The sequence below is a fragment of the Limulus polyphemus genome, unplaced genomic scaffold (genome assembly GCF_000517525.1).
Source record: "Limulus polyphemus unplaced genomic scaffold, Limulus_polyphemus-2.1.2 Scaffold1995, whole genome shotgun sequence".
NCBI lineage: Eukaryota > Metazoa > Arthropoda > Merostomata > Xiphosura > Limulidae > Limulus > Limulus polyphemus.
In genome coordinates, this window is record NW_013667605.1 from 42854 (window position 1) to 57864 (window position 15011).

Sequence of the window (15011 nt, forward strand, 5' to 3'; positions counted from 1 at the left end):
GTGATTCCTAACGTTAATTCTCTCAATATCAAAGCTGTTTCCTGTATTTGGCAGCACAGTTACTATGTATGGTAAACGTACCACAGGGTGATTCCTAACGTTAATTCTCTCAATATCAAAGCTGTTTCCTGTATTTGGCAGCACAGTTACTATGTATGGTAAACGTACCACAGGGTGATTCCTAACGTTAATTCTCTCAGTATCAAAAATATTTTACTAAGATTACGTGTTTTTTTTTGTTGTTGTTTTGTTGGCGATGGCGTTATTAAATTTGAAAATCATAGGAACTAATAGCAGGAAATAACATTAGGTTCATATACGATATCTCACCCCATTATGTAACGTTTTTAATTCTGCAAAACATTGGCAACATTTCCTTCTAGATACATATTATTTACCACCAGAGGACAGTAAGCGCAACGTTCTTATAGTGTATTCAAGATGCAAGCACTCTCCGTATTATAGTTAAGTCAAAGTAAAAGCTCTAGTTAAGCTCTCCGAACTTCGAGAAATAATTAAGTTGTGTCTTTTTATAACAGATTTAATATACACGTTATTGGCTGTCACGTGACTACCTCAGGAATTGGGAACGTGCTTTAGATAGCACTTAAATAAAGTAGCGCGGTAAAAGGTCTATCAAGTTTCCCCTCTTGGAGGAAACTCGGGTTTTGTTTTAAAGCTGCATTTACTTTCATTTGATTGTCCTTTTTTGTTATTTCTTCAAATTTTCCATGTCTTTCAATCATTGCATGTCCGTCACAGTTTTTTTTTTTTGTAAAACTGGAAACCATGATATTTTCTGGTTATTTTTAGGGAAAGTTTCGGTGATATTACTTTCTCCTCTCTCTTATGAGGCCACACAAGTTTTATTTTAAATAAATTCGTTCTGATATCACAGGTGGTTTAAAATCTTTCCACAATAACATAGTAATCAAAACTGTTTTCTGTTTCCCGTGACTTTTGTTGGAGCAAGTTAAAAACAACTTACGCCATACAAAAAGGTTAAACTTTGGCCATAAATAAGCGCGTGCGCTTCTTTACGTTGTATATATTATAAGAATATTTTAAAGGTACTTTTGTTTGCTGAAAGGAGTTTGTCTATACCTAATACTCGTTCAGAGAAAGTCACGAAATCTCAATTACGTAATAACTTCCACCAGAAGAGCTGCTAAAACTCTACAAAATTAATTACAATTAATAATTAATAGTCTTAATTATGAGTAACAGACAAACTACTATGGGAGTTTTGATTTGTTTAAGCGCAAAGATGCGCCGTGCCCACCGTAGGGGTCGAACCCCGCGTTTTAGCGTTGTAAGCTCATTTTATCTCCGAGCCACGTTTAATCAAAAAGGGAAGAATCTCTTCGACAGAATGAAAACGTTTAAATAAAACATTACCAACGCGTTATCCAGACTTTTATCCTCTTATATCAACAGACTTGTCAAAATAAGGAACTGACAGAGAACTTTCGAACCATCTTATGATGACATACAAGAAATTAGATCTTCACGATGAAGAGCTGGAAGTCAGAATTAATCCCGTCCTTCACACAGCTACAAGATAATCAAATATAAAAGTTCGTTCTTTTTTCATCTCGTTGTACACTGTCTTGGTATTCGTTATCGTTCTTTTTTCATCTCGTTGTACACTGTCTTGGTATTCTTTATCGTTCTTTTTTCATCTCGCTGTACACTGTCTTGGTATTCGTTATCGTTCTTTTTTTATCTCGTTGTACACTGTCTTGGTATTCGTTAACGTTCTTTTTTCATCTCGTTGTACACTGTCTTGGTATTCGTTAAAAAAAGAACGACATCTCGTTGTAACGGCTTACTTTCTTTTTTTCAAGTCACTTGTAAAATCTCTCTTTCTTTTCTCGTGTGCATTGTTTGATTTTAAATCATTTAAAACATTAAAAAATTGGTTCTTAAAATTTTAATCATCTTCCTTAAGAGTAAAATATTAAAAATATATTTTCAATCGATTTTCTTGCACTTTGTTGTGGAAGGGAATGATTTATTGTTTCTTAAATCATCTATAAAGGAGGACTGGTAAAGATCAGTGACCGAAAGTCAGTATTAGGGTTAGTATTCATGTAATATCTTATTGAAATATTTAGAAAAACATTACTTGTTTGTCACTAATTTCGGTCAATGGGTTCAACAGAAACAAAATAGCGGCCTATGTCAAAACTACTAAAGATATTTTCCACCATCCCTAGTTTCCAACTACTGACCAGAGTGAAGACAGATAGCAAGTCAGCAGCACGCTACTACCCACTATCCACTCTAAGGTATTGGCTGTCATTCTTATAACTCGGCCCATCAGCTCCGAAATCCAGTGCTCTACTAGAGGGCTTATCCGCACCCTAGTTTGTCCAGATTGGTGGCTGTTGTCTACAAAAAGTATTTTTGCATACACAAAAAAACTTGATTATAGAAAGCCATTTTGATATTTTTGACCATTGTAACTTAAGAGAATATCACGTAGAACATGATTCTTTTATGAATACGCAGACCTTTTGCAGTATAATTTCTATTAAAAAAATAGTTCCGTGGAATTGACACTATGGTGCATAATGTAGATTCAACCTCATTGTCTTTATTATTATTAGAAATAAGCCCGTAAAAAGTCAAACTGTTCAAATAGAATTATAATCTACATGAAATTATCTTAAGAGTTAGAGTGGCCAAACCTACGAAGATGACTTTTTATAACGGTCTTATTTGCTTGTTTGTTTTTAATTATGCACAAAGCTACACAAGGGCTATCTGTGCTCTGCCCACCACGGGTATCGAAACCTGGTTTCAAGCGTTGTAAGTCCGCAGACACACCGCTGTGCTACTGGGGGGGGGGCTTCTTATTTGCACATTACAAATAAAAATAATTTTTTGTACACAACACCTACCTCTCTGGACAAAATGTAAACGGCCGCCATTTTGTTTCTGTTGATCGCTTGGACTTGAAATTGGTTTTAAAAAAATTTAGTTATTCTCTTAGTATTCCAAGGAAGACACTACTTGAATGTTAGTTATGATACTGATTTTGGTCTGTCCTTTATGTAAGTTGAAAAAATATATATGAATTTTTTTTTAAGTTGGATTTTATCTTTCTCACAATTTAATTTTATTTTCGCAGGAGCAGAACTAGATTCTATCCGGGCACTTTTTAATGAGAAAGAGAAAGAACTGTCGTTAGCAGTGGCAAAGGTGGAGAACCTCACGCGGCAGCTGGAGGAACTACGTCGAGGTAATCTCAACGGGCTCAAGACCAGTAATAACAACGCTTCTCTGCCTGCTGTCTTGGAGGTGGAAAAACTAAAACAGGAGTTAGTGGTGAGTGTATTTCCAGTAACAACTTCCGTTTGAAGCGCAGCATATTCTTCGTACATCATCACAAACACTACTAGTGTTTCAGTGGTACCTTAAGTTCTTTGTAAACTTGAGCAGAGATTCGTACTCCCCCACAGTAATAATAATGTTATTGGACCTCTTACTTCTGTTTAACCGAAAATTTTACTCGAACAGCCGTAATACTGTGCGCGAATACTTGAATGTCTGTTTGCTTTGGAGCAAAGCCACATCAAGCTATCTGCTGTGTCCATCGCGGGTTTTAGTGTCATAAGTTCGTAGACTTACCGCTGTCCCATTGGGGGACTCGAATGTCTGTTTGTTTTGGAACAAAGCCACATCGGGCTATCTGCCGTGTCCATCGCGGGGAATCGAACCCCGGATTTTAGTGTCACAAGTTCGCAGACTTACCGCTGTCCCATTGGGGGACTCGAATGTCTGTTTTACAGACTTGATCTCAGTCCACAGTTGCTTGCCCTCGGAAACGTATATCTGTTTAAAGGACGTACTCTAACGTATCTTTCGGTTCGTATTTCTATTTAACAAACCTAACCTCAACCACGAAACTAATGGCTCGGCCTCGTCTTAATGGTTTCATAAACTTGATCTCAACCACGACACTAATGGCTCAGCCTCGTCTCACACGCGTAATAAACCTGATCTCAACCACGAAACTAATGGCTCGGCCTTGTCTTAATGGTTTCATAAACTTGATCTCAACCACGACACTAATGACTGAGCCTTGTCTCGGTAATACAGTAAACCTGACCTCAGCCACAATACTAATGGCTCAGCCTCGTCTCACACGCGTAATAAACCTGATCTCAACCATGAAACTAATGGCTTAGCCCCGTCTGACAAGTTTATAAACGTAGCCTCAAACACGACACTAATGGTTTAGGGTCTCACAAGTTTAATAAGCCTGACCTTAACCACAACTCTAATGGCTAAGCCTCGTCTGTTGATTTACAAACTTTTCCTCAACCATAATGCTAATAAGCACTTAGCCACAGCGTATAATTTTGGAAATATTAAAATTGTTTCAAATACTTGAAAATCCGAACGAACCATGGGGTTTAAACAACACTTCATCATTGGGCAAGGTTCTGAGCTGCCTTCTTCACCTCACCCGCAGGTCATTCTCATCTCCTCATCGACCGGTCTTCTTCTTCAAGTCTTTTCCAAACGGCTTACTTTTCTTGTGTCCCCGTGGGTACCACTTGAGAGCTTGTCTGATGGTGATGTCCTGAGGGTATCTCTAATCCAGCCCCATTTCCTTTTGGCTGTTTGGGTGATATTTAGATCTTGGTTGGTTGGTCTCTGCCAAAGATCGTTGTTATTAATGGTTTCTGGCCACTTAATTCGCATTATATTCATTTGACATTTGTTGGCGAAAGTTGTTGAATGTGGTGGTGTTTATTCTCCGTATTTCAGAACCATATAGTAGGACTGGTTTGACGTTACTATTGAAAATCCTGAATTTGTTTCTTGTGGAGAAAACCTCAGAGTTCTCAACAGACTTTAGGGTGTTGAAGTCATAGCCAGCTTTCCCAATGCTTGTTTTTATGTCTTCGTCTGTGCCTTATGTGACGTGGACAATTCTGCTCAGTTAAATGAATTTTTTAGTTGTTTCTATTCTACGTGATGGCCGCCTCTTCTTACTGTGGACCTTCATTATTTATGTTTTTCCCGTGTGCACCACAAGTCCTGTCTGTTTGTGTTTGCAAGTATTGCCTATTATGTGACACAAAACACAGGTCGTCTGCGAAGTCTAGGTTTTCAAGGGACTGTCTCAGTGACTACTGTATTCCAGTCCTGCCTTGCTTCACTGTTTCACACATAATCCAGTCAATCACCAACAAGAAAAACGTTGGTGATAGAAGGCAGCCTTGTCTCACTACAGTCTGGATTTGGAAGGCCTCAGTTAGCTTTCCATTATGAATAACCCGGCAAGCTGTGCCTTCTTACAGCTGCTGAATAAGGTTGGAAAACACTGACGGCACACCATAATATTATAATAGTTACCAGATGAATATTTATTTATTTATATATTATTTATGCAAGTCAACTTGTAACGAAAGACCAGAATTATAAGTTTCCAATAATTATCGCTCCTATCATTTTTACTTGGAGTGCTTAAAGAAAAACCAAGAAACATAACATCATGAATAATGACTTAATTCTCAGAGCTACAATCACCAGATTCTAATTGGATTTTCAGTTTCATATTTTGTGAAGTGCGCTGGTTTCAATTTTAGTGAAGCGTCGATAAGAATTAAACAAGGAATCCCAAAAAACAACCTAGAAAACTATGACATAATGTCATTTTAGTAACCATTGATTGGAAGCCACGAGCTCAAGATTCAGAAAGGTGTTGTTAACTTGAAGCGTTTTGGGATATGTATTTGAAATAATACCTTGCAGTTTGAAATGTTTAAAGCCACGAGCCCAAGGTTGAGAAAGGTATTGTTTAATTGAGGCATTGTGGGAAATGTTTTGAAATGATCTATTGCAGTTTTAAGTATTTTTTGTTTTTTTTCTTAGTGGGGGAGGTAGTGTCCGTTACTGGAGGTTCTTAGTCACTTCAATACCATTCCGTGTCGAATGTGTGTGTGTGTGTGTTATTTCATAGCAAAGCCACATCAGGCTATCTACTGTGTCCACCAAGGGAAATCAAACCCCTGGTTTTAGCGTTGTAAATCCATAGACTTACCGCTGTCCCACCGGAGGACACGTCCATGGCTTTAAACGCATTATTCAGCACATATGGTAATAAAAAGACAATTTTAACATTTCATTATTAAACAAGCGATTTCAGTCGGGTCATAGAAAAACACTATGCTAGTCATGTTTGCAGTATTAACCCTAGAAGTTCCGATGGATCTTGTCAATTTGCTAAGCACATTTATTCAAAAAAAGTAGTTCGTAGATATTGGTTACAGAATCGCTGATAACACGAGTCACATTAAAAAAAATATATTAAACTCGGCAGTAACAAGTCATTAACCCAGCAGTGTAATGTTAAGACCGAAATATTGTTTGGTTTAGTAACGTTTGTGTGACAAATGGTAGAAAAGTAGTACACAAATGTTCACACGAAGATTTTAAACATGTTTTTTTTGCGATTCGTTTTTAACTGTTAGTTTAACTTTGGATACACATAATTGTGATGTTCACTACTTTGAAACTATAAAAAAACGTTTCATTAAAATTCAACCTTTATCCTTTCCTTGCGCGAAAATTTAACACCAAAACATTTATAACTTTCGCTAAAAGATTGTTTCAAACATGGGCGTCAGTGCCGAAATAAGGGCGCTCCCTTCATCTCTGGCTCAGCAGTATTTCTGAGAACTCATGACATTAAAATCCGGGTTTCGATACCCGTGGTAGGCAGAGCACAGATGGCCTGTTTTGTAGCTTTGCTCTTAACAGCAAACAATCAAATAACTAAAATGAGACTTAATCTGTTCTGTGTATGTATGCATAAAGAAAATACCATAAAAACAGCGTTAAAGGCTTTCTTGCCTCGCTAATGATGCCAGATTTTTCACGTTAATGTGTTTCAAACACGCCCTGCCCATCTCATGTTCTTCCTTAAAATAAGTGAACAATTTAATACGAGGGTGAAAGGAATAGTCCTTTTTGTATGTGCAAGATGACATTAAACATTGTTTGTAATCCTAAAAAAAGTTTATTACTTTTTAACGAATACCTGTTTTACCGGTTAGAATATATTCTGCTTTCTTGTCGTCGTACACGACACCATCTTCATTGGCCTGAGAACTGTAAACATTGTCGTCCTCGTGAAAATTGGTTAAAAAAAACTACTGCGAAGCTACGCAAGATAAGTTCCATTTTTAACCATAAAAAGGTGGATGTTTGTGTTTAGTTGTATTAGCTGTATCTTTAACCATAAAAAGGTGGATGTTTGTGTTTAGTTGTATTAGCTGTATCTTTAACCATAAAAAGGTGGACGTTTGTGTTTAGTTGTATTAGCTGTATTTTAACCATAAAAAGATGGATGTTTGTGTTTAGTTGTATTAGCTGTATTTTTAACCATAAAAAGATGGATGTTTGTGTTTAGTTGTATTAGCTGTATTTTTAACCATAAAAAGATGGATGTTTGTGTTTAGTTGTATTAGCTGTATTTTTAACCATAAAAAGATGGATGTTTGTATTTAGTTGTATTAGCTGTATTTTTAACCATAAAAAGATGGATGTTTGTGTTAGCTGTCTTAAGTGAAAATGTCTTCTTTGAAACAGTTGAGTAGTTATCATTGAAACGCTGTGCAGTTTCTCTCTTTAAACATCAACTAGTCATCCGGCTAAACTCAGCATAAAAGTCATTTCCGAAAATTTTACTCACTTGTATTATGTGTCTCTGTGTTATTGCCAGTAACACACCACACGACCGTGTACGTTGTCTTCCTTGTGGTTCATCATAATACACCACGTAACTATGTATATTGTGTACCTCATGGTTCATCATAATACATCATGTGACTATCTACGTTGTCTTCCTCATGTTTCATCATAACACGCCATGTGACTATGCATAATGTTTTCTTCATGGTTCATCATAACACACCATGTGACTGTGTATGTTGTTTTTCTTATGGTTCATCATAACACACCATATAACTGTGTATACTGTCTTTCTTATGGTTCATCATAACACACCATATAACTGTGTATACTGTCTTTCTTATGGTTCATCATAACACACCATATGACTATGTATACTGTCTTTCTTATGGTTCATTATAACACACTATATGACTGTGTATATTGTTTTCCTCATGGTTCATCATAACAGAACATTTGACTGTGTATGCTGTCTTTCTTATGGTTCATCATAACACAACATTTGAGTGTTATACTGTCTTTCTTATGGTTCATCATAACACACCATGTGATTGTGTATACAGTCTTCCTTATGGTTCATTATAACACACTATATGACTGTGTATATTGTTTTCCTCATGGTTCATCATAACACACCACGTGACTGTGTATGCTGTCTTCCTCATGGTTCATTATAACACACTATATGACTGTGTATATTGTTTTCCTCATGGTTCATCATAACACAACATGTGAGTGTATTTGTTGTCTTCCAATCTAACGGCTTCACTTAATTCTTGGGCTTTTGTATCTTCACAGTTACTAAAACTGATGGTAAAGTTTTACTTAAACAACAACTGTTTTATCGGTTTTCTCAGACTCTGCAGGTTACATTATGACAACAACACTAACATTACTGGTACCACAGAATGATACCCCCTCCATTGGAAGACCTTGGTATCTATCTAAAAAACATGTTGTGAGTTCAAATGCATTACCCCACCTTTGAGGAAATGTTTGCTTGTATGTTATATTTCAAATTGTTTGTTTTTGTGTAATTGAGAACAAAGCTACACAATGGGCCGTCTGTGCTCTGCCCACCACGGGCATCGAAACCCGGATTCTAGTGTTGTTAATGAATTGATTACTGTAAACATTATATAAGTGCATCAAGATGGCCAATTTTAAAATATAAAATTGAACATCAAAAGGGAATTTAAATAGTTGAATCAAAATTCCAAATGAAGATCAAAAGGAGATCTGGAAATTAACTTAGATATTAAAGTGACACTATAAAAGAGATCTCGACAATTTAATAAAATACCAAACTAGAAATTAAAGGAATCTCAAGAATGAAATAAAATCAGTTTGAAGATCATTAAAGGTGCCTGGGAAACTAAATAGCAAATCAAACTGAAGATCAAAAGGGGATCTGGGAACTTAAATAGTAAATCAAACTGAAGATAAAAAAGGGATCTGGGAACTAAATAGCAAATCAAACTGAAGATCAAAAGGGAATCTGGGAACTTAAATAGTAATTCAAACTGAAGATCAAAAGGGGATCTGGGAACTTAAATAGTAAATCAAACTGAAGATCAAAAGGGGATCTGGGAACTTAAATAGTAAATCAAACTGAAGATCAAAAGGGGATCATGTAAATGCGGAAGACAAGTGTGAATCACGTCTTATCTGTCAGTATGTCTAGAAGTTTATTCTACAGAGAACATTTGTCCAGTGAAAGAAAACATACAAAAAATGATGTTCAAAAGGAAAGAAAAGGCTGATTCAATAGATATTTAAAGAAATCGAAGACAAACTATATACATATATTTTAATATAATCGTTCATTTTATTTACGATCTTTTACTTTAAAACCCTAAAAAAGTGGTTGCTTTTTGTCAGAAGTTTTAGTGTGAAGGACAGAAAACGAGCGGTAATACAACTAATTTTTATGACACTAAAGTTATCCCACGCTCGTGGAACGTAAACCTTGTTCCTAGTCGCACTGGATAAAAGTATTTTAATTTTTCATTCAATTTCAGTATATTTGCATGTTCATTCGGAAATCGTAAACGCCAAAGCTTCGTGATTTTATATGATAAAAATATTTACAGTTTAAAAGTTATGCTGTTAAAATATTATTATTGTTTTCTCTTTCTAGTATCGAACAAAACTTAATGAACAGCAAAATGAAAGAATTGCACACCAGAGGGAGACTTTGGCAAAACGTCAGGAAGATATTTCAGGAATGGACCAACGAATTGCCGAATTACAGCAACGTCTCCACCGGAAGCGGATGTTGAACCAACAGATGTCTAACAAGATTCATGCGGCAACTGTAGCCAAGCAAGCGTATGTAAGAACTGGGTCAACGAAGATACACCCACGACCTCCCAATACCAAAATCGTTGCGGTGGAACCTTTAAAACAGGCATCCGTGGAACCGGATAGGGTTCAAGACGACCTAGATGCTCCGTTAGGGGGCGTAAAAGGCATCCAAGAACTGAGTGAATTTGCTAGCAATAAAAATGACCCAAAATATCAAACACTGCCATACAATACTAAGTTTACCGTAAAAAATTGGAAAGATGACACTAGCTCTGAGGAGAATGGAGAGGGACCCAAGTCGACAGAAGAAGAGACTGTGCAGCAATCTGTCACAGCTTCTTCTAACACTAAGCAGCAGCTAGCCATGAAACCCACTGTAATCCTACCACCTCCTGGAAAGCTCTCCCCTCTCCCCCTTCACGCTAGCCATTTAGGCCTAAGGCCTAACGGTTCTATCCCCGGTACGCTTTCTACTTCTACAGGACGTCTTAGTGGTAATGTCATAGTTCAAGGACAGCCCAGTAGTAACAATGTAAGTAAATTATAATTTTCGTTTGGAAATATATCGTAAGTAATTTTATAAAACGGTAGAGTAGATCTAGAATATTTTTTAACGCAATTCTTTCTTTCGTATTTAAATCTTAGATTTGAAATGGAGTGCCATGTCTGTAAAATCTCTGAGTAAAGAGAAATATATATGGTGATGTTTTAAAGGAGATAATAGCCCGTTGGACTTCCGATGACAAAGCAACAATTATTGTATTTATGATGCCGTCCCTAATTGTGAACTACTGACCAGAGGGAATGCAGCCCAGTCAGCAGCACTTCGCCATCCATGCCAAGGAATTGAATACTACTCTTATAACGCATCCACAGTTTTAAGTGGAGGAAACATTTTGTAGTAAGCACGGTTTCGAACCTGGATTCCCAGATCCGAAATCTAGAGCTCTCCCACAGGACTAACTTGCGCTTGTCAATTAGTGATGCAATACCGAAAGCAGATTTGTTTAAAGCCAATTTCAAAAGTCTTCAAACATTTTCACAAAGTTTAAACGTTTTTCGAGATTACATCCATTTTAGAAAATGTGTTTTTGTGATATACTAGCAGAAAAACAATGTGTATGATTAATTCCCTCTTCGAAGATAAAATATCTATCGGATCTGTGCAAAACAGTATTGCTGTACAATAGAAACGACAATTGTGACGTTCAGTGTCCTGTTTTACAAACTGAATATATCTCCTTCCTATCGCGAAAAAATAGGCTTAACTTAAAAAACATTTTACTGCAAGAAACTTGAATTATAATCTTTTATTAGACATTTGGCGTCTCCACACAAAATAATTGTCTCCTCCTTTATCTGAATATCCGAAATGTTCGCGAAGTATGACGATTAGAAAGCAAATAGCCATCTAGACTAACATTTCGTATTAATGAGACATTTTTTTTTTATCTTTTTTGAAATTTGATTGTTTTTCAGAGCAAAACTGTACAATAGGCTTATCTGCCTGGCGCAAAGATGGAAATCGAATTTTTACCGTTATAAGACCTCAAGCTTACCACTGACACACCGGGTGGGCTTTTTTCCAGAAATATTTGTTGTGGAAAATAGGAGTTCAGATATACTGTAAATCATTTTTTTAATTCACTAATAAATATACATACGAGAACATTGTAAACCAACTATATAAGATGAAACCTTGTTTATAATATTAAAGTATTGTTTAGAAAACAAAATTCATTTTTAAATTACAGTTTCACATTAAGCTATCTTTGACACTGAGTACCATCTTGTTGCTAGAGTGTATATGTATTAATCAGTTGATACTTATTACTGTATTGTTACTACAGTGTATTAGTGTTACTTAATTCAGACTTTTTTATTGTTACTACAGTGTATTAGTGTTACTAAATTCAGACTTTTTTTATTGTTACTACAGTGTATTAGTGTTACTTAATTGAGACTTTTTTATTGTTACTACAGTGTATCAGTTAACGAATAGTTTTATTTTCACTATAGTGCATCATTATTAACTAATTAACACTAATTATTTTATTGTTACTAGTGTAGAAGTGTTAACTAATTAACACTAATTATTTTATTGTTACTAGTGTAGAAGTGTTAACTAATTAACACTAATTATTTTATTGTTACTAGTGTAGAAGTGTTAACTAATTAACACTGATTATTTTATCGCTGCTACAGTGTAGCATTGTTAAGTAATTGTTACCGATTGTTTTATTGTTACTACAGTGTGTCGGTATTAACTGTTTGTGTCATTTCTATTACCGTATATCTATATTTACTACTTTACAAGACCTCGCGCCATTTCTAGAACAAAATATTTGATGTCGCAGTTCAGTACAATATCTTGAGACTTATACTGTAGTTGAGCGTACATTTCAGGTGGAATTGTTTTTAAAAAGATATAATTTTATTTCTGTTTCTCTGGTATAAAGATAATGCTGCCTTTTCAGTTCCGTTGTTATGAGAACAGTTTCTACTTCTAGCTTCCATCTATGACCAACAGCAGGCTACCACCTACCTTACCAAAACCAAAACCGACGGCTCAAGGAAACCCTGTATGCATCTCCCAACCCTTCTCGAGGACAGATGTGAACCCTCCTCTTCTGCACCAGTCTTCTTCCTCTCGCGAGGGGGTTCAATCATCGACTAGTCCCAGACGTAATGGTTCCTCGGATGGTCATCAAATTGTATCAGTACGAGAAACCAACATGCCGACTTCAACAGCTATCATTTCTACTATGAAACCTTCTCCTCCACCAAAACCTCCCATCCCGGTGAAGCCCGTGCCCCCACCTCGACAAACCCATCACCTTGCTGAAAATGGATCTTCTTCTGAAAGAGGTTATGCAGAAACATCCTTAGATTCAGTGGACTCGGCCTTATCCATTCTAAAAGGTCATGGAAACCAGACTAGCAAGCGCACCAACGGATTGAGGTACTACCAGAATTTTGTAATGAGTTTTTTTGTTTTTTTTCATCATTATAAGAAAATATTCATAAAGAAAGACTTCCATCTGGATATGAAAAGGAACTTGAAACCACACAAATAAATGTTAAATAGACTTACTTGCGTTAGGCCTACTTTACACTTTGTTATATGTTTTCATGTGGCTATGATGAAACCATTTGGATGTCATTCTTAAAAAGGGATGATCGATGCATACATGTTTGAGACTACTTAATTTCATTCATAAATTTATTATTATAAACTTATATATGTAATTTTAGTAATTACCACAATTTCTTGTAAAATCTTTTATTGAAGCATTATGAACATTTTCTTTCGCTAAGTTTCAAATATGTAAATGTACCATGCACACATAAATACATTAATTTTTATGTACAAAACGCATTTAATTACATATCTGTTTTGCTTTCACAGCTACAGAGAACGTCTACTGTATTATCGAATTGTAATGAGGTAAAGTGATTTGTTTTTGGTTCGCTAGACGGAGCTCATGTTTATCCTCCAAATGTCGAATTCTAACAACTAACGGTCTCAACCCTCTAATGAAAATGAAGTTTTTCTGTGTGTATTTCAACTTATGTTTCAATATTTTTGTATAACTATCTAATTTTTGTCTACGTTTGGTCTGTGGGTTCTGTTGAACCACAGAATATAGAAGTCAGCAGCATGATAAACGAATAAGTCAAACATACTAACTGTTTACAAAGCTGTAACGTTTGACAGGAAAAAGAATGAAATATGCACGTTTCATGTTTTTGATATTTCATATTAGATGTTGGTATTATATGCTAAAGTGAAACGCTTTTGGACGGTTAGTCTTATAACTTTAGCATGTACTAATTGTTTAGAATTAACTAGACAGGAAATAAGTAAACCTCAAATTTTCACTCATTTATCTGAAAGTTACCTTCTGGTCAAAAGGAACATTATTTTCTGCACGAACGCCATCTGTTGAATTGCCGAAAACTAATATTTTTTAAAGTTTAGTATTAAGAGATGCGAAACAATTAAACCTTTTATATATCCATAATTTTATATGTAATTATTTATTTTAAGTCGTTTGCTTGGTATTAGTAATATGTTTTTGTTTATTAGGTGTCGGTTTTTGGTATACTCAGTATATTTAGTTGTTTTTAAAATGTTTTGTCATTTAGAGTTGAGCTATTAGACTTAACGGTTTTTCACCAAACGAAACCTGCATATAAAGAACATCAATAATACAGTCGCTAAGCGTAATAAAATAGTAACACTAATTTCTTTTAATATTATATACGCGTATCCACAAAACTGATTTCAGTCTTTTTATTCATATCAAGGTAAAAATTGTTATAGGTGCAAATTGGCTGGCTTTGACAGTGATTTATTAAAATATTTTGTCGGTGAGAATTGTCAATCGATATATAATTTTCTCCTAAATCATAGAAAGTGGAGCAAAAATATTTTCAAATAGTCCAAGGAATGCGTTTATATATTCGTGCTGACGACAAAAAAAAAGTGTTATAAGTAACGTTTAAAGTAAGCCTCAGTCTTAATGGCCATTTGTTTTTAGTGTACGTCTGTTAGTTGCCACCAGTCAGCAATAATAAAACAAACTATTTCGAACTTTCTATACAGACGTACTTTGTGAATTCGTTATTCAAAACGAAAGTATGGAAGCTGTGCCTAATGACTGATTGAAAATGACTAAACTAAATGAAAAAGAGTATATAAAAACATGTGACATTGGTGATTTCCTAGGATCTGACGTCGCGTGAACCCAATAATTAGTTTAATGCCTTATTATAACATTGAAATATTGTATTGGTGCCTGCATCACTAAGTATGCTAAAGTTTAGTATTTCGTTACTAGAGAGAGCTAGTAGTGATCGACCCTTTACATAATACTTCCTTCAGTAGAAGACTTTTAAATTGTTCACAAAGAAGATAAATGTAAGTTCTAAAGGAGGTAAAAAAAAGTTAAGGTAAACATTAGTTATTTTAGTATTGTTAAAGTCAG

The 15011-nt window shown here is 35.4% G+C and overlaps 1 protein-coding gene across 1 annotated transcript in view; it reads left to right on the forward strand.

Moving 5' to 3' along the window:
* LOC106465596 (apoptosis-stimulating of p53 protein 1-like) overlaps positions 1–15011 on the forward strand; it is a 29736-nt gene that overhangs the window by 7890 nt on the left and 6835 nt on the right. Inside the window, exons 3-6 of the mRNA XM_022393528.1 lie at positions 3137–3333; positions 9854–10552; positions 12531–12982; positions 13430–13468. Of these exons, the coding sequence (XP_022249236.1) occupies positions 3137–3333; positions 9854–10552; positions 12531–12982; positions 13430–13468 (1387 nt within the window). The remainder of the gene's footprint in view (positions 1–3136; positions 3334–9853; positions 10553–12530; positions 12983–13429; positions 13469–15011) is intronic.